Source organism: Macaca fascicularis, chromosome 5 (assembly GCF_037993035.2).
Source record: "Macaca fascicularis isolate 582-1 chromosome 5, T2T-MFA8v1.1".
In the NCBI taxonomy this organism is placed as follows: domain Eukaryota; kingdom Metazoa; phylum Chordata; class Mammalia; order Primates; family Cercopithecidae; genus Macaca; species Macaca fascicularis.
In genome coordinates, this window is record NC_088379.1 from 93,530,978 (window position 1) to 93,558,910 (window position 27,933).

At 39.5% G+C, this 27,933-nt stretch overlaps 2 protein-coding genes, 1 long non-coding RNA gene and 1 other non-coding gene across 6 annotated transcripts in view; 3 read left to right on the forward strand and 1 right to left on the reverse strand.

Annotated features, from left to right (window-relative positions):
* Positions 1 to 810: 810 nt before the first annotated feature.
* SPP1 (secreted phosphoprotein 1) lies at positions 811 to 8,472 on the forward strand. Its single transcript, XM_005555383.4, has 7 exons — positions 811 to 900; positions 1,978 to 2,045; positions 2,155 to 2,193; positions 5,158 to 5,238; positions 5,505 to 5,546; positions 6,585 to 6,908; positions 7,626 to 8,472. The coding sequence occupies exons 2-7, from the start codon at positions 1,992 to 1,994 to the stop codon at positions 8,028 to 8,030; spliced, it is 945 nt and encodes a 314-aa protein (XP_005555440.3). The 5' UTR covers positions 811 to 900; positions 1,978 to 1,991; the 3' UTR covers positions 8,031 to 8,472.
* Positions 8,473 to 9,635: 1,163 nt separating this feature from the next.
* On the reverse strand, positions 9,636 to 26,425 carry LOC102137500 (uncharacterized). Its single transcript, XR_010586906.2, has 3 exons — positions 26,343 to 26,425; positions 18,248 to 18,400; positions 9,636 to 10,493 (listed from the first exon to the last, which is right to left on the reverse strand). It is a non-coding gene; the product is annotated as an uncharacterized lncRNA (long non-coding RNA).
* LOC123573797 (U1 spliceosomal RNA) lies at positions 18,240 to 18,403 on the forward strand. The gene has a single exon (XR_006698529.2). It is a non-coding gene; the product is annotated as a U1 spliceosomal RNA (small nuclear RNA).
* Positions 25,609 to 27,933, forward strand: part of PKD2 (polycystin 2, transient receptor potential cation channel) — a 69,328-nt gene continuing 67,003 nt past the window's right edge. For all 3 annotated transcript variants that reach the window (XR_012434944.1, XM_005555387.5, XM_065545237.2), the window contains exon 1: positions 25,609 to 26,305. Coding sequence is in view for 2 of the 3 variants with exons in the window: in XM_005555387.5 (XP_005555444.3) it covers positions 25,708 to 26,305 (598 nt within the window). In the remaining variant the exon portion in view is untranslated. The remainder of the gene's footprint in view (positions 26,306 to 27,933) is intronic.

Below are 27,933 nucleotides of genomic sequence, written 5' to 3' on the forward strand. Positions count from 1 at the left end.
CATACTAATTCATTTAAACCTCTCAAAAATCCCATGACCTAGGTAATAGTATCTGCATTTTATGGATGAGGAAACAAGGATAGGTAGGCTGGGCGATTTGCCCAAGGTTGCACAGGTCAGCAGTGACACAGCGGAATTCAGAGCCACAGTCTGGCTCCTGAAGCGGCCCTCTCAGGCAGTCATCCTGCTCTCAGTCAGAAACTGCTTTACTTCTGCAACATCTAGAATAAGATACCATTCTTCTCTTTTATATAGAATTTTATATTTTAATGTCACTAGTGTCTTTTGTCTAAGTAACAAGCCACTGCATACTTGAAATCACAAAGCTAAGCTTGAGTAGTAAAGGACAGAGGCAGGTTTTCTGAACTCTTTGCAGGCTTGAACAATAGCCTTCTAGAAATATAGTTCTTCAATAAGTATAATCATATAGGCAAGAGTGGTTGCAGATATTACTTTTATGTTACTTAAACTGAAAGAAACAAAACTCCTTTCTATTTAATCTTACATTAATGTTTTTCCCTACTTTCTCCCTTTTCCATGGGATCCCTAAGTGCTCTTCCTGGATGCTGAATGCCCATCCTGTAAATGAAAAAGCTAGTTAATGATACTGTACATAAGTAATGTTTTAACTGTAGATGTGTGTGTGTGCGTTTTTGTTTTTTTGTTTTAACCACAAAACCAGAGGGGGAAGTGTGGGAGCAGGTGGGCTGGGCAGTGGCAGAAAACCTCATGACACATCTCTCCGCCTCCCTGTGTTGGTGGAGGATGTCTGCAGCAGCATTTAAATTCTGGGAGGGCTTGGCTGTCAGCAGCGGGAGGAGGAGGCAGAGAGCACAGCATCGTCTGAGACCGGACTCCTGTCAGGCCAGTTGCAGCCTTCTCAGCCAAACGCCGGCCAAGGTATGCCTTCAGTTTGCTACTGGGTTGTGCATTCAGCTCAATTTCATGGGGAAGTTCAAGTTCTAAGGAAAAATATTTTTAATTGTAATGCTGTTAAACAGATTTAAATTTTCTAGCCTTTTTAATAAGCAGATTAGATACATTGCAGGTCTCCTGGAACAAAGGTGTCTAGATATTTGGAATGCCAATCAAATATAAAACTTAAAAATACTTCCACTGGGTCCTCAAAAGAACGGAAACTACTGCGGCTAATCAGAAAATAGTAAAATTCAATTCCCCTTTGGAATAATTATACCTATATCATTTTCAACGGGTGACTGCAGGAATGTAAAAGAAAAGGGATCTTTTACACTAATTAAGCCAATTACAATGCTATTTTTTAAATGATGTATCTTATTTTCAAGGGGAAGAAAACTCTTTCTGAATATGTTACTGCTAAATTTAGCTGTTAAAATATTCACCAAGATACCTGCATGACACTATGTAGGCTTATTATTACAAATAGAAAAGTTGTTGGCTATTTTCAATGTTTTCCTTTGCATTTCAAATTTTTAGAACATCTTACTTAAATAACAAATTTCAGAGATAGTTTCATTTCACCTAAGTAGCATCTACTTAATAATTTAAGCTAAAAATCACATTTAAAGTACATATTGGAAAAACGAATAAAGCAAATTTTTTTCATTTTTTTATCTGTGCTTTTTCTTCTCTAAAAAGCATTCCCATACTAGCTTATTAATAGAATTAAGTTACTGTTGATCTGTTTGTAGGTTTAGTAGAGCTAGATATATAAGGTAGTAATCGTACAATTTCTGGAACTCTAAATTTAAAAGTTGAATAAATACAGACTTGTAAAATTTCCCTTTCCCTTACCTAATAAAGATGGAGAATAGGTGGCAATATAAATATTAACTTGAAAGACCATAATACTAAAAAGAAAAGGCTTCTCTAAGAAGTAGAAAAGATTTTACAGAAAATATATTTTATTTGTGATTATTTTGTAATGTGGTAGTACAAAAAGGTACCATTGTTTTAACCTATGAGGATGTCAGCTATTCCTTATGAAATGTTTTGCAGGAAAACTCACTACCATGAGAATTGCAGTGATTTCCTTTTGCCTCTTAGGCATCGCCTATGCCCTGCCAGTGAGTACAACTGAATCTTAAAGAAAATTCCTGAAAATAACTGAATTATGTGCTTCTATGTGCTAGGAGGACATTCTTGTAATCTTTCTTCATCTTTTCTGTTTCAAAGGTTAAACAGGCTGATTCTGGAAGTTCTGAGGAAAAGCAGGTAAGCATCTTTTAGGTTTATTACATAGTGAAATCATTTACTCAATTACAGCGAGAGGCGCAACAAACATATTTGCTGCAAGATTACTTATCTTCTCAGTCAAATCTATTGGTTTACAAGTATTTATTGACTGCCTGCTATGAATCTAGGCCAGTACCAAGCACAGTATAGTTTTTAATAAATATAAGTTTGTAAAACCAACCCAGATATTTTAAATATAATAATGTCTAGGCCAGTATAGCATGTAAGATAGAGTTATACGAAGCTGTGTGACTTTTTTTCCATTAGTCCACATATTGATCTAAAAGCAGAAAATTCCAGCTTTTGCTTTATTTAGTGGATTGCTAAGTTTAAAATTCACATCAGATATTAGTCAGAACTGTTTGTATGACCATAATATTCACAATATCGTCTGAGATATTAGCTGAGAAGCCCATTGTGAAAAGAAAGTCTATGTGTGCTGTTTGTATCTATTGTGATTGTCAGCTGATGTTAGATCACATTTTCCAACCAAACATAAGACCAACCAAACTCTTTATTATAATTATTTGACCAGCACTAAAGATGTACCTACCCCTCCACAACAGATGAAACCGTGCCAACCAAACAACAAATGGGCATTGTCCCCAGCAGCTTGGACAAAAAGGCACACAGAGTTCAATTCCAGTTGAACAGAATAAAGGCCAAAATAAGAGTTGCCTTGGGGGTCACTGCAATTAGATTTCTTAATGAAGACATTAAAAGAAGTATTCTGTGTGTGTTTGTGTGTGGGGGTGTGTGTGTCTGTTTTCCAACTGATTTGAAAACACAGATGTTGACTCCTAATAATAAAGCAGAAAAATTAACATCTCCAGAGAAGATAGAGGTCATACTATTTCAGGCAAGAATTAGTGCCTTTTTAATAAATGAAAACATGGCAAAGATGCATTTTAGAAGGCACGTGGAGTCATAACAATTTAAGAAATCTAGAAGGCTCAAGGCCCAGCCTTCTAGAATCCCAGAAACTTAAAGCTAGTAAAAAATTGGGGAAGTCTCTAAGGATATATGCCTGAAAATACACACTGGTTATCTGTGAGTGTTAGGATTACTGGGTGGTTTTTAGTCTATTCATTTTGCTTACCTTTATTTTTTTCACATTAGGTTTTAAAAATTATAAATTTAATTTATAAATCCATTCTCTCCAAGCCTGTATTACATGTGTCATGAGAATAGATAGATAGATATGAAAAAGTGAAGAGAAAAACTCTGAACGCATCTAGTCCCATTGTTTCTGCATCTTCTTTTTTTTTTCTGGGACAGAGTCTCGCTCTGTCACTCTGTCGCCCAGGCTGGAGTGCAGTGGCGCAATCTCAGCTCACTATAAACTCCACCTCCTGGGTTCACGCCATTCTCCTGCCTCAGCCTCCCGAGTAGCCGGGACTACAGGTGCCCGCCACCACGTCCAGCTAATTTTTTATATTTTTAGTAGAGACGGGGTTTCACCTTGTTAGCCAGGATGGTCTCGATCTCCTGACCTTGTGATCCGCCGGCCTCAGCCTCCCAAAGTGCTGGGATTACAGGCGTGAGCCACCGCGCCCAGCTGTTTTTGCATCTTCTTAAAGCAAGGAACCCCTTCTTTCAGCAAAACCTTTCAGAGAAGCCCAGTATGAAGCCCCTCTGGTTAGAGCCAGCCATGAGAGAAACTCTAGTACTTCTGACTGGTTTTCTCTCTACCCATCTACCCCTTAGGTGGCTGCAGAAGGGACTCTGTACAACCCCCAGAGTTATTCTGAATGACAGGGACATGTAATGATTGGCCCTGAATGATTCAGCAGATCAGATGACACTTACACAGAGCAATTTCCACTCCTCTGCAGTAGCATATTATCAGTATTTTCCAGATAAATAACTTGGCTAAAGAAAAATCCATTTCATTTACATCTTTGGCACCTTAGAGCTATAGAACTTTTGTGCAATGATTTTAATATTATATTTCTGCATTGTCTGGTAAGATAGCTGCCAGATACATATGGCTATGGAGTACTCAAAATGTAGCCTAGTGCAACTGAGGAACTGAATTTTTATCTTATTTCTTCGTTTTTTTTTCTTTTGAGATGGAGTCTCGCTCTGTCGCCCAGGCTGGAGTGCAGTGGCACGATCTCGGCTCACTGCAAGATCTGCCACCTGGGTTTACGCCATTCTCCTGCCTCAGCCTCCCGAGTAGCTGAGACTACAGGTGCCGGCCACCATGCCCGGCTAATTTTTTTTTTTTTTTTTTTTTTTTGGTATTTTTAGTAGAAAGGGGGTTTCACTGTGTTAGCCAGGATGGTCTCGATCTCCTGACCTCATTATCTGCCTGCCTCAGCCTCCCAAGATTTCAGGCGTGAGCCACTGTGCCCGGCCATTTCATTTTAATTAACTTAAATGTAAATAGCCCCATGTGGTTAGAGTATACTGTATTAGACAGCACAGCCTTAGAGAGTTCCTTCTTGTTCCATGGACTGGACACAGTGAAGATCAACAGTAATTAAAGGCACGTCTGGTTTAGATGTGCTTTATCTGAGAGGAAAATTCAGCCAGCAAACATACAAAAAGAAAGCATAGTGTGAAGTTCAGGGTTAAGAGCTAGTTTGCCTGCGTTTGAATCCTGCCTGGCTCTGCCATTTCCTACCACTTAACTGCATTGTGGCTGATTGTAAGGTGGGAATATTAATGATACCCATCTCATAGGGGAATGAGAGGATCAAATGAGTTCATATTTGTAAAGCATTTTGAAAGAGTGCCTAGCCCACACTAAGTGCTACATAAGAGTGTATTAAATGAATCTGCAAGAAAAAAAAAATTACAAAAAGGTACCTAAGGGTCTGAGTGACTATATGCATGCATATTATGCTTATCCATCAAGACTGGTGAAGAATGGTTGTTTCTTCCATTCATCCCTACGTTTCTTTTTTTAATAATGATAAACATGCAACTTTTTTATAGCTTTACAACAAATACCCAGATGCTGTGGCCACATGGTTAAAGCCTGACCCATCTCAGAAGCAGAATCTCCTAGCCCCACAGGTATTTTTAAACTTCTCATAATTCAACTACAACGATGAAAGATAGCTACAAGCAGGCCATTTGGGCTGCTCAGATGAATCCTGCCTGCCCGCCGGCAAGCATGTGCTTAGGACATTGACTGATCTGCCATGTTGGCTTCTTCCCGTGTTAAGCCATCCACAGATGAGGCAGAAAAATAAAAACTGCTTTGGATTAAAAAGGTTAACTTTTGAATAAAAAAGCTAGGTATGTGTGATGCACACTAACATGTGCCATTCCTTCTTCAGAATGCTGTGTCTTCCGAAGAAACCAATGACTTTAAACAAGAGGTAAGTTCTCATTTTCAATCAGAGGCCCATCATACCTTGAAGAAACGAAAGAAGCCATTGCCTGGATTCTCTTCTGATGAAATTTCATTAGCTAATTTTCCAGTAAATTGGCAGTCTTTAAAACTTGCTCAGAAAGAAAACATGTATTTACTAAATATCAGAAATACTAGGTTTCCTCAGATATGTTTAGCATTACAGAAAATGTTCATTAATGCCTGTTATTTGAAACATTAAGCTGATTGCAATTTATTTAAGGTATTTTGTAGATATCAAATATCTAATAAGCATCTAATTAATGCCTATCAAAGCTAAGATTTTGCCTTTAGGAAAGTTCTCTTTCCTAAAAAAATAGTTTATTTGACAACTATTCTTTTTATTAGGATCATTCATATATTTGCTAAGCAAAGAGTAAATTTATTTTCCTTAAGATTCAATTTGAATATACTAAGAATATTAAATCAAGTTAAATTACCCAATATATTTGTCAATCTGAAATTTAATGGACATTAATTGTTTAATTCAAGGACAGTTTTGAGCTGCAGTTTATACACACATGCATAACAGTCACCTTTCAATTATCCATGCTAATAGGAAAGGGGTTATAGATTTTAGTACACACATTAAAATAGGGATACTCTTCTCTTTTGATAAATCTCATTTCAAATTTTAAAAAGTCTCATAATTATGTGTCTGTAACTATTACATCATTGAATTTAGTAAATTAAATAATGTTTAATATGTATAAGGCAAAACAATGCTATTGATATGAAGATTATACTCACATATTTGGCTTGAAAATATCTATGAAAATAATTTTTGTTGGAAAGTAGGAAAAGTTCCTCAGAATGTTATTAATCCCTGTGTTAAAAGAGAAATTGGAAGATGCTCACTTTAGCTCCTAAAAGCCATGGTATATACTGTGAATGCAAAGATTCTGAAACTAAATAAAAAGAAAGATAGTAAAAGACTAATGTGCTATGAAGACTAAGGGAAAATAAAAACCCACACACTAATTTTCCTGGCCATTTTAATTTTCAGACCCTTCCAAGTAAGTCTAACGAAAGCCATGACCACATGGATGATGTGGATGATGAAGATGATGATGACCATGTGGACAGCCAGGACTCCATCGACTCGAATGACTCTGATGAAGTAGATGACACTGATGATTCTCACCAGTCTGATGAGTCTCACCATTCTGATGAATCCGATGAACTGGTTACTGATTTTCCCACAGACCTGCCAGCAACTGAAGTTTTCACTCCAGTTGTCCCCACAGTAGACATATATGATGGCCGAGGTGATAGTGTGGCTTATGGACTGAGGTCAAAATCTAAGAAGTTCCGCAGACCTGACATCCAGGTAAATCCTTTAACAGACACACCTGATAGTTCTGACTAGAGCTCAAGTCTAGGAAACCACAGTTTGCATATTCATTCATTCATTCATTCATTCATTCATTCATCCATTCATCCATTCATTCATCCATTCAGCAAGAATTCATTCATATTCTACTTTATGATCATTGAATACAAATCTTTTTCTGCTCGGTGGTTTTTGTAAGTACATAATTTCTCTCTAGATTTGATTCTCAAACACAATTCTACTTTTTGAAATCCTGGATCACTTATTTTTAGATTAAAATGAATGGAAAACACCAATTATTTAAAAAAAATATAATGGTCATGTTTCGAAGTTAAATACCTAAGAGGAGTTGTAGTTGCAAATTACACTGAATCCTTAGTCACAGAACCTGGATTTGACATAGGCTTGCCATTTACTATTCTCTTTATTTTTTAACTTCCAATTCACTTCCTCTTTATGTAGGTTTCAATATAATGAAACCTACCTGATAAGTTTCATTACATATGTAAGTGATGTACTTATTAAACTAAAGGAGACGACATATGTGAAACGGCTTGGTAAAGTACTATACAAAGTAACATGCTAGTATAATTTCAGCCAGATTTAGCCAATTTTTAGTATAAGATGGCCTAAAAGCTAGAGAGCAGAAAAGGATTACCGTATTCCCATCCCTAGCTGTTCATATAATTCTTCTTCATTTGTGCCATGATTCAGTACCCTGATGCTACAGACGAGGACATCACCTCACATGTGGAAAGCGAGGAGTTGAATGGTGCATACAAGGCCATCCCAGTTGTCCAGGGCCTGAACGTGCCTTCTGATTGGGACAGCCGTGGGAAGGACAGTCATGAAATGAGTCAGCTGGATGACCACAGTGCTGAAACCCACAGCCACAAGCACTCCAGATTATATAAGCGGAAAGCCAGTGATGACAGCAATGAGCATTCCGATGTGATTGACAGTCAGGAACGTTCCAAAATCAGCCATGAATTCCACAGCCATGAATTTCACAGCCATGAAGACATGCTGGTTGTAGACCCTAAAAGTAAGGAAGAAGATAAACACCTGAAATTTCGCATTTCTCATGAATTAGATAGTGCATCTTCTGAGGTCAATTAAAAGGAGAAAAAAATATAATTTCTCACTTTGCTTTTAGTCAAAAGAAAAAATGCTTTATAGCAAAATGAAAGAGAACATGAAATGCTTCTTTCTCAGTTTATTGGTTGAATGTGTACCTATGTGAATCTGGAAATAACTAATGTGTTTGATAATTAGTTTAGTTCGTGGCTTCATGGAAACTCCCTGTAAACTAAAAGCTTCAGGGTTATGTCTATGTTCATTCTATAGAAGAAATGCAAACTATCACTGTATTTTAATATTTGTTATTCTTTCATGAATAGAAATTTATGTAGAAGCAAACAAAATACTTTTACCCACTTAAAAAGAGAATATAACATTTTATGTCACTATAATCTTCTGTTTTTTAAGTTAGTGTATATTTTGTTGTGACTATCTTTCTTTTGTGGTGTGAATAAATCTTTTATCTTGAATGTAATAAGAATCTGGTGGTGTCAATTGCTTACTTGTTTTCCCACAGTTGTCCAGCAATTAATAAAACATGATCTTTTTTACTGCCTATATAATGTTTTTAAAGGTTTACTTTGGTTTTAATTGATACATAATAATTGTACATATTTATGGGATACTGTGTGATGTTTTGATACATACATACATTGTGTAATTATCATATCCATCACCTCATACACTTGTCATTTATTTGTGGTGAGAACATTCAGTCTTCTTTTCTAGCTATTTTGAAGTATACGATACATTATTACTGACTATAGTCAAGCTACGTTGCAATAGAATACTAGAATTTATTCCTCCTAGCTAACTGTAACTTTGTAGCCATTGACTAACCTCCCCTCATCCACTTTCCCACTCTCCCAGCTGCTGGTAATCACTATTCTACTCTCTACTTCTATGAGGTCAACTTTTCTAGATTCCACATTAGTGAGATCATGCAGTACTCGTCCTTCTGTGCTTGGCTTATTTAACTTAACATCCTCTAGGTTCACCTGTGTTGTCAAAAATAGAAGAGAACATTCTCCAATACACTTTATGAGACCAGAATTACTCTGATATCAAAACCAAAGACAGCATCAAAAGGAAAAGAAAGAATAGCATAGATCAATATCTCTCACAAAAGTAGACACAAAAATGTTAGCAAATCAAATTCAACAATAGCAAGAATAATGCACCTCGATCAAGGGGGATTTACTTAGGTATGCAAGGCTTGTTCAATATTTAAAAATCAAACAATATATTTTATTATATCAAGAAGCTAAAGAATAAAAACCATGATAATATCAATAATGTGGCTAACGTATTTCACAAAATTCAACATCCATTCAAAATTTACCAAAAGACAGAAACAAAAACGCCCAGAAACTCTCAGGAACAGAAGGGAAGTTCTTCAGCCTTATAAAGAGCATTTAGGAAAATCTATAGCTAACATCATTCTTAAGGCTGAATGCTTTTCCTCTAAGATTGGGAAAAAAAGCAAGAATGTCACCTCTTGGCCGGGCGCAGTCGCTCACGCCTGTAATCCCAGCACTTCGGGAGGCTGAGGTGGGCGGATCACAAGGTCAGGAGATCCAGACCATCCTGGCTAACACGGTGAAACCACATCTCTACTAAAAATACAAAAAATTAGCTGGGCGTGGTGGTGGGTGCCTGTAGTCCCAGCTACTTGGGAGGCCGAGGCAGGAGAATAGTGTGAACATGGGAGGCAGAGCTTGCAGGGAGCCGAGATCATGCCACTGTACTCCAGCCTGGGTGACAGAGCAAGACTCTGTCTCAAAAAAAAAAAAAAAAAAAAAAAAAGAATGTCACCTCTCATCACTCTTATTCAACATAGCACTATAAGTTGTATGAACTGTAATAAGGCAAGAAGAAGAATTAAACGGCACACCAATTGGAGAAAAGAAAATGAAACTGTCTCTATTTTCAGATAACATGATTATGCAGAAAATTCTAAGAAACCTACAAAAACACTCCTAGAACTAAGAGTTCAGTAAGATTGCAGAATACAGATCAGCTCACAAACATCAACTGAATTCCTATATTCTAACAATGAACAAATGGAAACCAAAATCAAAAACATAATACCATTTATAATTGCTTCAAAGAAAATGAAATATGTAAGTGTCTGTCTAATAAAGCAGTGACCTTTTTGGCACCAAGGACCCATTTCATAGAAGACAACTTTTCCACGGACTGGCAGGAGGTGGAGTGGGGAGGATGGTTTGGGGATGAAACTGCTCCACCTCAGATCATCAGGCATTAGATTCTCATAAGGAACATGCAACCTTGATCCCTCGCATGAGCAGTTCACAACAGGGTTTGTGTTCCTATGAGAATCTAATGCCACTGATCTGACAGGAGGTGGAGCTCAGGTGGTAATGCCTGCTCGCCCACCACTCACCTCTTGCTGTGTGGCCCAGTTCCTAACAGTCCGCAGACCAGTACTGGTTTCTGGCCCAGGGGTTGGAGACCCCAGTAATAAAGCATGCACAGAATCTGTATGAAGAAAGTTACAAAATGCTGATTATAAAAAAGAAGACCTAAATACCTGGGGAGACACAACATGTTCACAGATTGGAAGGCTCAACATATAAACAGGTCAGTTCTCCCTAAATTGATCTGTACGTTTAACACAATTTTTATCCAAAAATCATCAGCATTTTTCGTAGACATAGGGAAACTTATTCTAAAATTTATATGGGAAGGTAAAGGCTTTATGAATAACCAAAACAATTTTGAAAAAGAATAATAAATCACTGTTTATGATTTTAAGGCTTACAATGTAGCTACAGTAATCAAGAAAGGGTGGTACTGGCAGGAGAATGGAAACATAGATCTATGGAACAGACTGGAGAACCCAGAAATATACCTACATAAACATGCCCAGTTGTTTTTGACAAAAGAAGGAAAACAATCTTATAAAGAAGAAGAGATTGTCTTTGCAATAAACAGTGTTGGAGCAATTGAATATCCATAGGCAAAAACAAAAACAAAACCCTAACCTCACACTTCGTACAAATATTAACTCAAACTGGATCAGAGACTTAAATGTAAAATATAAAACTATAAAGCTTCTAGAAATAAAATAGTAGAAAATATTCAGACTTAGGACTAGGCAAATAGTTCTTAGACTTCATACCAAAGGAATAATCCATAAAAAGAAAGAGTTATAAATCAGACTTCATAAAAATTTAAACCTTTGTTCTGTGAAACTTCCCACAAAAAGGATGAATAGACAAATTACAAACAGGAGAAAATACTTGCAAACCACACATCCTGCAAAGAACTTTTATCTAGAATATAAAGGTCTACGCACTAACTACTCATAGTGCAGAATCCACAAGTTAAAGGGCTTAGACTCACAAGACTGTCTTCATTTCAGACATCAGTCCTCACCAGTCCTGGGTCTCCAGGGTACCCATAACTGATGTCCAACTTGGCTACACATTCGGGGGTTTCTATGACCTCCTTTCAGGTTTAATACTCTGCTGAAAACAACTAAAAAAAAACTCAGAAAAACATTTACTCATGTTTACCCATGATACAGTTTGGCTGTGTCCCCACCCAGACGCCATCTTGAGTTGTAGTTCCCATAATCCCCATGTGTCATGGGAGGAACACAGTGGGAGGTTATTGAATCATGGGGGCGGTTACCCCCATGCTGTTCTCATGATAGTGAGTGGGTTCTCCAGAGATCCGATTTATTTATTTATTTTTATTTATTTATTTATTTATTTATTTTTAGATCGAGTTTCGCTGTTGTTGCCTAGGCTGGAGTGCAGTGGCACAATCTCGACTCACTGCAACCTCCACCTCCCAGGTTCAAGTGATTCTCCTGCCTCAGCCTTCCTAAGTTGCTGGGATTACAGGCATGCGCCACCACGCCCAGCTAATTTTGCATTTTTAGTAGAGACAGGGTTTCTCCATGTTGGTCAGCTGGTCTTGAACTCCCAACCTCAGATGATCTGCCCACCTCAGCCTCCCAAAGTGTTGGGATTACAGGCGTGAGCCACCACACCTGGATGATCTGATGGTTTTATAAAAGGCATTTCCCACCCTTTGCTCTGCAGTTCTTGCTGTTGCCGTGTGAAGAAGGATGTGTTTGCTTCTTCTTCTGCCATGATTGTATGTTTCCTGGGGCCTCCACAGCCATGCTGAACTGTGAATCAATTAAACCTCTTTCCTTTATAAATTACCCAGTCTCAGGTATGTCTTTATTAGCAGCATGAGAACGGACTAATACAACCAGCTTATTATAAAAGGTACAACTGAGGAACAGCCAAATGACATAGATGCATTAGGCAAGGTATGGGGAAAGAGGGGTGTGCAGAGCTTCCATGCTCCTTCTGAGTGTATTACTCTCCCAGCACCTTGATTTGTTCACCAACCTGGAAGCTTCCTGAAATCTATGCTTTAGGAGTTTTTAATAGAGGTTTTATTGCACAGATATGATTGATTATACCATTGGTCATTGGTGATTGAACCCAGTCTCTAGCCCCTCTCCCCTTTCCAGAGGTCAGGGAGAGGGACTAAAAGTTTCAACCCTCATAACCATGGTTTGCTCTTTCTGGTTACCAGGCCCTGTCCTGAAGCTATCCAGGGACCCTGGCCACCAGTCATCTTACTAGCAAACAAAAGATACTTGCCACTCAGGACAGTAAAGTGTTTTATGAGCTGTATATCTGGAACCAAGGACAAAGATGAAATATATTTTTTACTAAACCACAATAAAGAATTCTCAAAAGTCAAAATTTAAAAATCAAACAATCCAGTTAGGGAATGGACAATAGACATGTCCTGACATTTTAACCAAAGAGGACACGAAGATGGGAAATACACACATGAAGAGATGCTCAACATCCTTAGCCATTAGAGAAAAGCACATTAAAATTGCAATAGCATATCACTACAACACACCTATCAGAATGACTAAAACTAAAATTAGTGACAACATGAAATGCTGGCAAGGATGTGGAGAAACTGATCATTCATACAGCTGGTAGGAATGTAATACAGCATAACGACTCTGGAAAATACGTTGGCATTTTTTTTAACTTAAACAGACTTACTTATGATCCACAAATTGCGCTTTTGGCTATATATCCTAGGGAAATGAAAACTTATTTATTTTCATACAGAAATCTGTATATGTTTAGAGCAGCTTTATCTGTAATAGTCCAAAACTGGAACTACCCAAATGTACTTCAATGGGCAAATGCTTGAACAAACTGTAGTGCTGTATGCATTCTATGGAATACTCAGCAACAAAAAGTAATAAACTACTGATACACACAACTTGGATGAACCTTGAGGAAATTATGCTGAGTGGAGAAAACCAACTATAAAAGGACACATAGTGCAAGAATTCATTCATATAACATTTGTGAAATAATGTAATTATAGAGATGCAGAACAGATTAGTGGTTGTCAGAGATTAGAGATGGAGGAGATGAAACAGTGTGGCTATAAAGTTGTAACATGAGGTAGTTTTGTGGTGATGATACCTTTAAGTATTTTGATGGTGGTGACAGTTATGCAAAGCTACACATGTGATAAAACTGCATAGAGCTATGCACACATGCAATAACTGAAATCTGAGAAAGCTCTATGGATTGTACTGACATCAATTTTCTGGTCCCAATATTGCACCTGGTTTTGTAAGATGTTAACACTGAGGAAGCGTTGGTGTAGGGTACACAGGACCTCCCTGTATATTTCTTGGTACCTTCCTGTAAATCTATAGTTATTTCAAAGTAAAAAGTTTAATTACAAAAAAAGATATATAACTAATCTCCCATCATACCGCCTTTTCTAACTTTCACTAAAATGTCCATGAAGACAGAGAATAAAGATGAAGATTTACACCAACGAATCATCTGAGTATGTCCTAATCTCTCCTAACTATAAGACAAAAAGTGTACACAGATTTTTCCTCCAGATTTCCCCAGATTTTGCTTAAGGTAAAAGAAATCAAGAAACAGGAGGAGGAGGGAGAAAAGGAAAAAGAGGAGGATAAAGAGAAGAAGCAGGAAGAGGAGGTGAGAGAGGGAACAAAAGAAAGAGAGTCAGGGGTGATGTCATGCCTATAGTCCTAGCTACTCAGGAGGCTGAGGCAAGAAGACCCTGTGAGCCCAGGAGGTCAAGGCTTCAGTGAGCTATGACCGCACCACTGCATTCCAACCTCAGAAACAGAGTGAGACCATGTCTCAAGAAAAAAAAAAAAAAAAAAAAAAAGAGGAGAGAAGACAAAACCACTTCATACCTGCCCACTGTCTGATGGCTAACTCAAAGATGAAGAACTTGTGCCAACAAGAAAGCGTTGCAGTAATTCCTCCATCTTCCATTAGCGATCTGAAAGACAGTAATGTTCTGTACTGTACCCTTTCCCTGATATCTTTATTTATCAGAGCAGAGATGCCAAATCCCAGAAAACAGTTGAGCAGGAAATAGAGAAGGAAATAAGCCTACGTAAAATTCTGAAAATTAATTTTCTTGCAGATAAACCAATATATGTGGATTAGAGATAAAAATAACCCTGGTAGCAGTATGCACAAGGATTTTACACACATATTTTTGGTTTTATTTTATTTTATTTTAGACAGAGTTGCTCTGTCACCCAGGCTGGAGTGCAATAGTGCGATCTTGGCTCACTGCAACCTCTGCCTCCTGGGTTCAAGTGATTCTCCCGCCTCAGCCTCCCAAGTAGCTGGGACCACAGGTGCGTGCCCCCACACCCGGCTAATTTTTGTATTTTTTTAGTAGAGACAGGGTTTCGCCATGTTGGTCAGACTAGTTTGAAAATCCTGACCTCAGGTGATCCACCCACCTCGGCCTCCCAAAGTGCTGGGATTACAGGCGTGAGCCACTGCACCCAGCCTACACACACACTTTATGTTGACAAATTCTTTCTTTAATGGGACATTAGAAAATTACATGTCAAAGAATGCTTAAAGATATCCATTTATAGAATTTAACAGAGGCTATATAGCTTGCAAATATGAAGGACAAAATAAAGAAAATGGTACATAAAGCGAAACTAAATCATTGAATAACAAGAACGTATTTTTAAAGAGAGAACACTGAAATAACAGAATGATGAAAGAAATCAATTGTAACAACAAATATAAATAGACGAAGCCTCTGCATTAAGACAAAGATTCACATAATGGAAAATAATAATAATAGATCCTACATCATTTTTTGTTTCATTTTGGTTTAGGTGTTTTCCTTACAAATAAATTAAAACATTTTTAAAGATTTGCAACATTATTGTCAAATAAGAAGTAAAATTTAAAAACAAACAGCATGAAATGAAACAAAGAATTTATTCCACATTGTTAAAGATCCAATAAAGATATAAATACCATAAACCACTATGCACCAAATGAAAGACCAACAAAATATTATAAAGCAAAAACTATTACAACCACAATGAATAATAAAAACATACAAAGAGTGAAAATTTTTAACTGATTAGATGGAATAACTTAGATTCACTTAGAAAATTGGTGACATACTTAGTTGAATAGTTTCACAAGGAGGCGTACAAGACAGATCAGCCTTTAGACTAGTTTGGTCCTACTACAGAGGCATTGTCCTTCTGAGTATTCTCCTCAACACCTCATATAGTATAAGATTTCTCCCCCTCAGATGACAAAAACTTGAGAAATTTCTTGGTCTACGTGAACATCAGGAATTTTTCCACCTGCTTCTTTCCGGTAGTTCTTTCCCTTGCCTCAGATGGGTTCCCCAAACGCATGCTCTGAAAACTCAAGGGAGACTCTCTGGAGGTAGCCGGAGCTCTTTCTCTGTGCCAATACTCTTTTTTCTAGCTCTTTGTGAATTCTGTCCACTTTGATTTTCCCCAAATTCTCAACAAACTCTGTCTTCTCAATTGAGTGAGACTTGTAGCTTGGAATCTCTCTCTAGGGAATCAGTGGGGAAACCATAGGGTTTACTTCCTTTGTTTATCTTCTTTGAAAAATTACTGTTTATGGTCCGTGTTGTCCTATGTTTGAGAACCATCCTTTATAAATTTTGTCTGTATTTTTTTTAAGTAAGAGGGTAAATCTGTCCCTGTTGCTCCATCAGAGCCTGGAACAGAAATCCATTAAAAATAATTTTAGCTTTAAAAAAGAATGAAAAATATAAAATAAAATACATGACCATGGAAAAATGAAAAGTGAGCTGGCAGAATTCACAGGAGGAATTAAAGATTTTAAATAAATAATTAGGAAAAGAAAAGCCACCTTTAAAACCACAAAATCATGAATGGTACAATAATATGAAGGTCAAGATTTATAAAAATCCTATTAAAAATAAAAATAGAAAATGACAAAAAGAGAAATTAGAAAGGAGATAATACAGAAACATGACACAGTAGCTCAATATATGCATAATAGGTATTGCTAAATTTACAGAATTAATAAAACAGCAGATTATTTGAAATTATAAAAAAAGAAAACCTTGTTAAAATAAGTGAAAATTTGAATTTGCTAATTAAATATGCACAATACCTCCTAGGTAAATAATTATGCTGAACAATCAACAGAAAGATGTATCTGAGAGCAGGATAACAATAATGAAAGTAATAACAATAATTTCACTAAACAGACATAACTTCTGGGCCAAAAAATACTACTAATAAAATAAAGTCATCTACTCAGCCTAAGAGAAAAACAATGGGTTTAATCTGACCTCCTACTTTTCCCATAAAAACATTTAATGGTAGAGGAAAGTAGAGGAATATTTAGAAAATCCTAAAGAGAAGGAGAAAAGATTGAGCCAAAAATACAATGCCCAATCCATTCGTTTTATGTCTATGGTAACAAAAAGGCTTTCTTAATTTTGAACAGATTTGGGGAATAATGAAGCTTTAATGGGTTGTTCTTTGAAAACAAACAAACAAACAAAAAAAAACACCTAATAAAAAATCTACTCAAGAAGGATTAAATCAAGAGAAAAAAATTCAAGGAAGAAAAATTCATGTTTGTAAAGTACTGGTAGTAACTAACTATTGGGTACTGTGTTCAGGACCTGGATGACAGGATCTTTCACACCCCAGATCTCAGCATCACACAATATACCCAGGTAACAAACCTGCACATGTACCTCTGAGTCTAAAATAAAAGTTGAAAAAAAAAAAGAGAAAACTAGCTTTATTTTTAACGGTTTGCTTTGATATAACAGTGGTGTGTAACTCTGTACAAACATTGAAGGTGAACAGAAAACTTATGAATTTTGATTATAGGAACTGTGGAATATTCTATATATATCTGAAACGTATAGTTACTTGTTTTAGGATATCCATAATAAAACTCTTTCATGTGGTTTTCTGGGTCATTGTTTTCAGGAATAAGCTTGGTGTATAATATTGAATGCTCTTGGAAGTTGGATCTGCATATTTTCCCTTTTATCTCTGTAAATTAAACAATATTAGGAACTATCTTCTATAAAACAGAAATTTAACAAATGTGTTAATGACTATCTATAAAGATAATATGCTTTTAAAAAAGTACTGGTAGTGAACAATGAAAAATTAAAATATATAAAATAAGTTATATTTACTGTTGTACAACAAAATAAAAGTTTATAGACTTTGGCAATGTAACAGATATTTATTTTAAAAGGTGTTTGTTGGTAAAAAGTTTACATTTGCTAATATCCTTATCTTTAGAAGAAAGGTCAAAGGCTACTGTTTTAGTCCGTTCTCACACTGCTATAAACATACTATCCAAGACTGGGTAACTTATAAAGAAAAGAGGTTTAATTCATTGGGCACATGTACCCTAGAACTTAAAGTATAATTAAAAAAAAAAAAAAAAAAAGAGGTTTAATTGACTCACAGTCAAGGACCTTCTTTACCTGGTGGCAGGAGAGATAAGTGAGGATGCAGGAAAAACTGCCATTTATAAAACCATCAGATCTCATGAGAATTCACTCACTGTCACAAGAACAGCATGGGGGAAACTGCCTCCATAATTCAACCACCTCCCTCCCTTGACATGTGGGAATTACAATTGGTGATAAGATTTGAGTGGAGACACAGAGCCAAACTATATCAGCTACTGAAAAAAGTTGATAAATTTAAAAAAAAAAAAAAAAAAACCTGAAGATAAGCCACAGACTAAGAGACAGTATTTGCAAAAGACCTATCTGATAAAGGATTGTGATTCAAAATACACAAAGAACCCTTAAAATTCAATAAGAAAATAAGCCACCCGACTGAAAAATAGGCCCCAAAGACTTACCAGGCAGGTAGATACCATGACCACAAGGGTAGTTTTTCCTAGGGCAAGGCTTCTCTAGTCCAATGAAGACTTGCTTATCCCTGTGATTTCTGCAAATGTGGGAAACTCAGCTGCGTAATTTGTGGTAGTAGCATACTGCAGTCATGCTTTTCCCTGGTAAATAAAAGGAAAAAAAATGAGCCAACAACCTGAACAGACACCTCACCAAAGAAGATATACAGATGGCAACTGAGCATATGAAAAGTACCCCACATATATGTCATTAAGGAACTGCAAATTAAAACAATGAGATCCAACTGCCTGCCCATTAGAATGGCCAAAATCCAAAACACTGATAATGCTACTGCTGTTGAGAATGTGGAAAAAGAACTCTTACTTATTGCTGGTGGGAATGCTGTAAATAATATTACAAAGACATACGTACCTGTATGTTCACTGCAGCACTATTTATAATAGCAAAGACATAGAATCAATCTAGGTGCCCATCAATGATGGATTGGATTTTTTAAAACATGGTACACATACACTATGGAATACTATGCAACTATGAAAAAGAACAAAATCATCTCCTTTGCAGCAACATGGATGCAGCTGGAGGCCATTATCCTAAACAAATTAACATAGGAACTGAAAACCAAATACCACATGTTCTCACTTTTAAATGGGAGCTAACCATTGGCTGCCCATGGATAAAGATGGCAACAATAGACAGTGGGGAATACAAGAGGAGGGAGGCAGGGAAAGGGGCAAGGGCAAAGTCGAAATTTTTAAAAAAATTTTTTAAAAAGGATATTTTTTGGTTCATGGAGTCCAGGGGTGGATCTAGCTTCAATCAGTGCTAACTCAGTGGCTCAAATGATGTCCTGCGAACCTGGTCTTTCTCTGTCTCTTTGCTCTGCTCTCTTAAAACACAGATTCCTAGGACCTAGCTGAGACATAATGAATCAGAATCCCTAGAAGTTAGACTCCAGAATCTTTATTTAAAATAAAACAAAATAAAAAACCCTTCCCAGAAGAATGTCATACAGCTCTTATTGGTTAAATGTTTTATCCACGTATAGCAAGCTAGTTACAAGCTTCTTGCAGGCATAAACAACTTCTTTAGCATCCTAATCATATCTAAGATTGTATAAAGTGGACATAAAACAGGTACTCTGAAAAGTCTGGTAGATCTGGGAATGCTGGAAGCCTCATTCATGTTGGCATCAAAAGGTATTTGAAAAAAAATTCTGATAAGCTTTGGAAAAATCTGGGCTATTGAAAATTGGATTTAAAGTTTTTTAAAAAACAACTATACCCAAAGGGTATTAGTGAATAAACTAGAGTTGATGAAAAGAAGAGTCTCACACAGTATTTCAAAGAACTCCATTCTTGGCCCCACATTGTTCAAAATTCTTTTGAACCTGGATAAAAATATAAATAATAAATATCATATCTGCATCTGACAAAACCAGGAGATGGCACATGATAAAAATGTATTTCATAATGTTCTTGAATAGCATGGCCACCCAAACATTAGTTCAATTTTAGTATTGTTCCAGTATCCACGTTATAAATATTTTTTGTATCTCTAGTGTTGGCGCCATTTTTCCCCTGGGCATCAACATTTTGGCTGCCAGCTTGTCTGGACTTACATCTTTACAACTCGAAATCTGGTGGGAAGAAAAGCTTTTCTTTTCCAACAACTGGAAAAAAAATTTCTAGCCTAATCTTTTTTAACAGAACAGGATAACATACTTGTGAAATACCATTCACAGGGGCCAAGGGGACGGGGTGCTGATTGGCCAAGCCTGAGCTCCACAGTCACCACTTGGGAGCTAGCGGTGGTGTCAGCCACACCTGAGACACACATAGGCTAAGAATGGCAGCTGGGGTGGGAGGGTGCGGCTGTCCCCAAGAAAACTTGCACTAGAAAGCGGACTGGCTGCCGAGCAGCTAAATGATGGATTCAATAAGCCAGGGTCCCTGCTCTCCAGGAGCTTATGTGCCACTCAGGAAGATGTTTATGTGAACAGATACTTTCAGTATAAGGTGGCAAATGTTGGAATAAAGGTTTACAGGGTAGAGAGGCATGTAAATTCAGGCTAGGGGTCAAGATTGTGTCTATGGAAGGTTCCAGGGAGAGACGAAGTCTGAGTCTAGAAAGATTCCTAAGTTTTTATGGGTAGAGAAGTTGAGAATGATCTAAGGATGTTTCCAGGCAGTTTAACTATAAGATTTGATCCTGTTGAAGTTGGGAATCATGTCTTATCTTTGTCACTCTGGAATGCAACACAGTGCCTGGCACGTAGTGGACACTCAGTAAATGTTTATAAATGTATTAATATTCCTTCATTAGTCCTCAACAAAAATCCCGTGGGGGATTTATAAGATGGGTATTTAACCTCATTATCCACAGAAGGAAATTGAGATAGAGAGATTAGGTCATTAAAATCACGGTGCTTGCCAATTATGGTGCCAAGATAACCCCCACAGAGACAGGGATGTATGCAGGTCAATCCAAACCAAAATCTAGTCATGAAGAAGGCCATAAATTCTAGCTTTATGTTATTAAAGCAGCAAAATGAGAAACAAAGTAAAGTCAAAGTCTTACTGTGGTTAGCAGTTCTTCTCACAAAGCCCAAAACACCAGATTTTCTTCTAATGATTTCAGATGTCAAGTGGTAAAAACTGATTTTACAATGTTCTTGAGTAAATAAGTACTGGGGAAAAAAATGAGGAGGAAACATGTTTGTTTGGGTAAATTGCTAAGCAACACCACACATGCCAGAAACTCCTTTTGGATTTCCTTTCGAGGTGGAGACCGCGAAACCAACGGGTACTTCAGTTCGTGTCTGTTTCATTAGTTCACACTGGAAAATAAAAGCCAAACAGGCAATTCTAATAATACAAGAGTCAGAGGTGTGGAGGCCACTAATATTAAATTAGACTGAAGTGCTTAAGGTTGCCTTTTAAAACGGCCCATTCCAGAGTCCACGGTGGCACTAAGACTGAGGTAGGATTTGTGCAGCGTGTCCAGGAAGATCTAGCACACTGATGAAGAAAAAAAAAAGAAAATAGCAGCCAGGCCATGTTATCTATCCCACTTGATAGTTCCAGACCCTGCAGACGATGGAAGTTTGTAATGTGACAACAGGATTGTGGCAATGAGATGAAAAAAAACTTGGTGCATGTCACTTATTTAATAATGGAAAACTTCTTATGAGAAGTAATGTCTTCAGATGGATATTAAAGGAAGGAATTCTGTGGGTAGGGAGAGAAATTTACAGCCTCAGGGCCTGCTTGAGCAAAAGCTGGGCACTCTAAAGGGGAGAAACAAATTAACATAAAAGCACAAAAGGGAACCTTAGTAAGCCAGAAGGAATGAATAAGTATTTGAACAGGAAATCCATGAGATGGCTGGTGCTGGGTTTATGAAACTTAAGATTGAAATTAATATTGAAACTCCAAAATGTAAGATTCAGGGTGCAATGAACCAAATGCTATTTAAGTGGTATTATACACAAATTGCTGTGAATTTTTAATGATTACATTTCTTGCAATAATTTGTAAAGAAAATTTTGGGTAAGCACACATATAACTCTGAATTATGTATGTGCAGACACATTTCCAATCAATTTGAATTCTTTTAAGGGTGAGGATATAGTTTTAGGAAGAAGATTCCAGATTTTGTTTTAAATAGGAACTGACACTGTAGAAAGAAAAAAAAAGGCCTATTTATGATATCATTAACTATAGATAGTCTGTATTCCTTAACATGCATCTGAGGCTTCCCATGATCTGGCCCTACCTACCTTCCCTACCCATGCCAGCCTGGGCAATCTCTCTTCTGAATCCCCTCAAACCCTGTAAAATATAAGCTCACCTCTATTAGAGCTCGGCTTTTCCCCTATTTAATGAATTGCCATCTCTCCTAGTATTGTGCCTGGCATATAGTAGGTGCTTAGTAAGTATTTATCATGGAAGCCTCTAGGATGGGCATGGAGCCCTCACAGCCTCACAGAAACTCACAGCCTAGCTGGAACAAAGATAACCACAAAAACAATTATAATAGATGAAAACAGTTATCATAATTAAGATATAAGAGCTAAGACTAGTTCTAACACTATTAGCACGTACATGTCAGACGGTGTTGTTCCACATGCTATGGTCTGGGTGTTTGTGTTCCCCCATAATTCATACATTGAAATCCTAATCTTCAAAGTGATGGTATAAGGAGGTAGGACCTCTGAGAGGTGATTACATCATGGGGGTGGAGCCCTCACAAATGGGATTAGTGCCCTTAGAGAAGAAGTTCAAGGGAGCTCTTTTGCCCCTTCTACCATAAGACACGGCTAGGAGGTGCAGCCTGTGAACCAGAAAGTGGACCCTCACCAGACAACAAATCAGCTGGTAGCATGATCTTGGACCATCCAGCTTCCAGAACTGTGAGAAATAAAGGTTCACTGTTTATAAGCCACCCAGTATATGGTATTTTTTATAGCAGCCCGAATGGACTAAAACATATGTATTAATTCACCTAATCCTCACAACAACCCTATGAGGTAGGCATTATCATTATCCTCATTTTTGGACGCACAAGGCGATGAAGTGACTTGCCCAAGGTCACACAGCTAGGAAGTAGGGAGCAAAATCGGAATCCAGGCAGTCTGGTTCCAGGGTCCTTACCACGAATTAGTGACTGCAGGCACAAGCACAGAGTAAGTGTGACTCAAAGACCACTGAAGTTTCTTCTAAGTCTGGGATTCCAGATGATTGCTTCACTAGTGCTAACAGTGAAGTATAGAAATATGGGGGAAATATTTATGAAACCTCTTCCACACTGGTGCTGCTCAAACTTCGGATGCCTGATATTCCCCTGTGAAGATTCAGAATTTCAGGACTGGAATCCGGAAGATTCTGAGTCAATAAGGTTGGAACAGGGACCCAGTATCTATATTTTTATCAAGTGCTCCAAGTGATGCTGGAGATCTTCTGATCACAGTTTGAAAACACTGTACTAGGCCTATTCTCCAGAGGACCCTTTGGCTCAGATTCTGCATTCTCTTTCCAGGCCTGGCTCTCCTCTATTGGAATGTGTCTGTAATAATCCTTTGACTCCGCAGTGCTGGTGGTGCTATTCAGGGCATCTTCAGCTTTAGAAGTTCCTTGGATGACAGGCACCATAACCCTTAACCCACTTGGTAATCTCTCATTTTTGGTCTGTCTCCTCTTGAGGGCCAGGGCCGTATCATACCCCACTCTACATGCCCAGATCTTAATTCAGGGCACAGGAAATGTCTTCAGAATGAACTGATGAATAGCATGAGCCAAGGCTGTACTCCAGACCCACCAGTCTTGCCTTTGAGAAGCTCACAGTTAAGAGAAGAACATGAATGTCTAAATTAACAAACTGCAGGATCAGGTAATAGGTAGCCATAACTACCTAAATATTAGCAGCATGTTATGTGTGCCTAGGGAACAAATGAATAATTTGCTACGGGGGATGGACGGCATGGGAGGCCATGCTAGAGGAGTAGATTAAGAGCTGTTATAGCTAAATTGTGTCCTCCCCAAAATTTGTGTTGAAGTCCTAACCCCCAGTACCTCAGAACATGACCATACTTGGAGATGGGGTCTTTACAGAAGTAATGAAGTGAAAACAAGGTCATGAGGGTAGGCCTTAATCCAATATGATGTATAAGAAGAGACAATTAGGACACAGACGCATACGAAAGAGGGTAGAGGGCGTGAGGACACAGAAGCGGGGCCATCTGCAAGCCAAGGAGAGAGGCCTCAGAAGAAACCAGCCCTGCCAACACCTCCTGAGAAAATACCTTTTTTTCTTTTCTTTTTATTTCCTTCCTTCCTTCCTGTTTTTCTTTCTTTCTCTCTTTCTTCTCTTTCTCTCTTTCTCTCTTTCTTTCTCTATGAGACAGAGTCTCACTCTGTCTCCTGAGTGCAGTGGCCCGATCTCCGCTCACTACATCCTCTGCTTCCCGGGCTCAAGCGATCCTCCCACCTCAGCCTTCTGAGTAGCTGGGACCAAAGGCATACGCCACAAAGCCTGGCTAATTTTTGTATTTTTTGTAGAGACGGGGTGAGAAAATAAATTTCTGTTAAGCCACCTAGTCTCTGGTACTTTGTTATGGCAGCCCTAACAAACAAATACAGGAGCAGAATACGAGAATTTACTAAACCAAACAACGGAAATTAAATTTTATCCTTTAAGCTGCCGGAAGCCCACAGAGGTGTCTAAGCATCAACGTGACAAATAAGTAGCTTTGATTCCGCAATATAACCTGGAAATAGTGAGGACACCGACGTGGAGAATAGAGATGGAGTCCACAGAGATCAATTGTTCTAATGTGCAATAATGCAAGACATAAGATCAAGCCAGCAGGAGTGAGAAACAGCGATCATATCAGAGAGATATTTGTGGGACAAAAGTAACAAGAAGATGAGGTGTAAGCGGTGGAGGGTAAACGGCGAGCCTTCCCATGAAGAAGAGTGGCCTGGGAAGTGAGGAGGACAGCGAAGCCCCAACCCCCACCTGGGGATACGGGAAGGAAGTGAAGCAGGTTCCAGACAAGGGGACAAGATAATGGCTTAGGGTAGGATAAGTTTCAGACAATTGCAGAGCATCACGTTAGATGTGTTCAGAAGAGTGGAAACAAAGTCCTGTGCCTAGGCCCTCATGCAGGATTCTGTTGCTATAAGTCAGTGCTGGCCGCGGGGAGACGGAAGATCACGGTGGAGGCACCAGCGATCCGAGAGTCCTAAGACGAATCCCTGGGTCCCCACAATGTGTGGAGAGGGAAGCCAACCAAAGATCGAGAAAGCATCTCCAAACCAGCAGAATCAGGGACAGGAGGCCCGTCAAATGCACAGCAAGTCAGCCTTGGTAGTTTGCAAATGAAAAGATTTCTTTGCCCCGCTGGAGACTTCAGCTCAGGCTGGATGTCGCTAATTCACATCATCTCACCAAAAGGTTCTTTCCCTGCACTTTGGTAAATCGAGGCAGAAGTGGCTAGTGCTTAACGGGCACCCAAGAGTTTTCTTGGTGTCGGGCAGGCAGCGACAGCTCCAGGAGCTCTTTCCCTGCAGGCGGGCGGGCGGGTGAGCGGGCGGGTCAGCGACTCCCGCCCTTCCCAGGCCTTCCCGGGAATGGAATGTGGGCGCCCGCGCCCGGGCTCCGGTTCCACTTGGAACGCGGGCCCGGGAGCCGCAGGGCAAGCGCGCAGACCGCGGGGGCGGCTCCCGCGCGCCTCCCTCCTCAGCGCGCCGCGGCCGATGGGCGAGGCGGGGCGAGGCCAGAGGGAGGCGGGCCGAGGAGGCGGGAGAGGGTACGCGGGACCGCGGGTAGGTCGGGGGCGGGGAGCAGGAGGCGGCGGGCGCCGCGAAGAAAGGAACATGGCTCCTGAGGCGCATAGCGCCGAGCGCGGCGCCGGGCACCCGTGCGCCGGACGCCAGTGACCGCGATGGTGAACTCCAGCCGCGTGCAGCCTCAGCAGCCCGGGGACGCCAAGCGGCCGCCAGCGCCCCGCGCGCCGGACCCGGGCAGGCTGATGGCGGGCTGCGCGGCCGTGGGCGCCAGCCTCGCCGCCCCCGGCGGCCTCCGCGACCAGCGGGGCCTGGAGATCGAGATGCAGCGCATCCGGCAGGCGGCTGCGCGGGACCCCCCGGCCGGAGCCTCGGCCTCCCCTTCTCCTCCGCTTTCGTCGTGCTCCCGGCAGGCGTGGAGCCGCGATAACCCCGGCTTCGAGGCCGAGGAGGAGGAGGAGGAGGAGGTGGAAGGGGAAGAAGGCGGAATGGTGGTGGAGATGGACGTAGAGTGGCGCCCGGGCAGCCGGAGGTCGGCGGCCTCCTCGGCCGTGAGCTCCGCAGGCGCGCGGGGCCGGGGGCTTGGGGGCTACCACAGCGCGGGCCACCCGAGCGGGAGGCGGCGCCGGCGAGAGGACCAGGGCCCGCCGTGCCCCAGCCCGGCCGGCGGTGGGGACCCGCTGCATCGCCACCTCCCCCTGGACGGGCAGGCGCCCCGAGTGGCCTGGGCGGAGAGGCTGGTTCGCGGGCTGCGAGGTAAGAGCGTGCGACCCGCAGCTGCCAATGCACAAACCTGAACGGCCGGCGCCAGCCGGGGCCATCTCCCGCGGCGGCCGCTCCCGGGGTTCCATCTGGCATCCCCTCTGCGTTGCGCCTGCCTTGGAAGCGCATTCCCCACCTCCGCTAATCCTGCCCTATTTCCGGTACCCAGCGCGGAATTCCACTGCGCTCTTGTTGGTGCACATTTATTGAATACCTCCTTCTTTAGGATATGTCACTATAGTCTTTTTTTAACTGAAAATTAGTGAAAGCCTAATTAGAGTGAAAGAGTACATCTGGGTTTTTTTTTTTTTTCTTGTAGGGGAAAAAATGAAAATTACTTGTAGTATAACTGATGGTAGTTGCAACTGCATATTTGATAATGTCACAGAATCTAAAGGAAAATATTACAGTCACCCGTGGTTTCCTTCTTACCTGGATGCTGCATTGTCCCGGGCTGAAAAGGGTAGCAGTACAGAACATATAATGTCAAGTTGTGGGAGGAGTGTGGCAGATTGTCATTGATGAATTTTTTTGGTGATGTGTGTGTTTGTTTTGGGGAGTGGGAGCTGTTGAGAACACCACAAATAGAATAAAATAATATCCGTGAAGTTACTTGGCCGTTTCTGATTCTAGACATTTTTCTAAAAACAGTTGCAAAGGAAAATTACATTGTTTTAAAAAAATTTGATGTTTTTAAATAACTAAATTAATGTTCTTTGAAATTCCACCAAAATGATGAAGTCACCAGATAGCAGCTGATAAATGTATCTGAGTCCAGTGCGCTCAGCTCTACAAAAGGCAGAAGAGGAATTTTCGAATTTGCCAGTGCCCCAGTAAGAGGACATGAATTTTCCAATACCAGAGGAAATTATCTTTTTACAAATTTTGTCAGAGGTGTCCTTGGAAAAGTGTCGCGTTTGCTTTTACCCTCCAAATTATTTTAATCTATATTTTTAAGAGTTTCCATTCTCAGTTGTTTTGAGTTTTTCTTGTTCTTCCCCTTATGTCAGTTTTGAAAGTCTTGCACAAAAACAATCCAGGTGCTGTTACAGCAATGTGATTAAAACCAGGTCAGGCCTACACAATAATCCCAGTTCCACCACTCATTTGCTGTATGACCTTGAGCAAGTTACTTAACCTCTCTGAGCCCCGATTTTTGGTTTTTGTTTTTTAAAGATATGATCATAACGCTTAGTCCTTGACTCGTTGAGAGAATTAAATGAGCGAAGACAAAATGTGCAGCGTGTATTTGCCATGTGTTAGCACTTCAGAAATATACATGTAAACATTTTGGTACTTCTTTTATGGAGGTACTTACACTAGTTAATTCAAGGCATGGTGGGGAACAAAAGATCCTTTTTGGATAACCTGTGTTAGTAGGTTAATGATTAATAAAACACACTTTTTAAGGTTCAAAACTAGATTAATTAAATTATATGTTATTTTACACCATTTAAAATGTGCATTTAAAAAATATTCACTGAAGTGAAACAGAAGTTCCTTTTAAGTTAATAAATAATGGTAAGTTGCATGATCCTTTTAACTCAGTTTAAGAATTTGATAACACACCTAACTTTGTTTGAATAAACTTAATAATAGAATATAGAGAAATAAAATATATA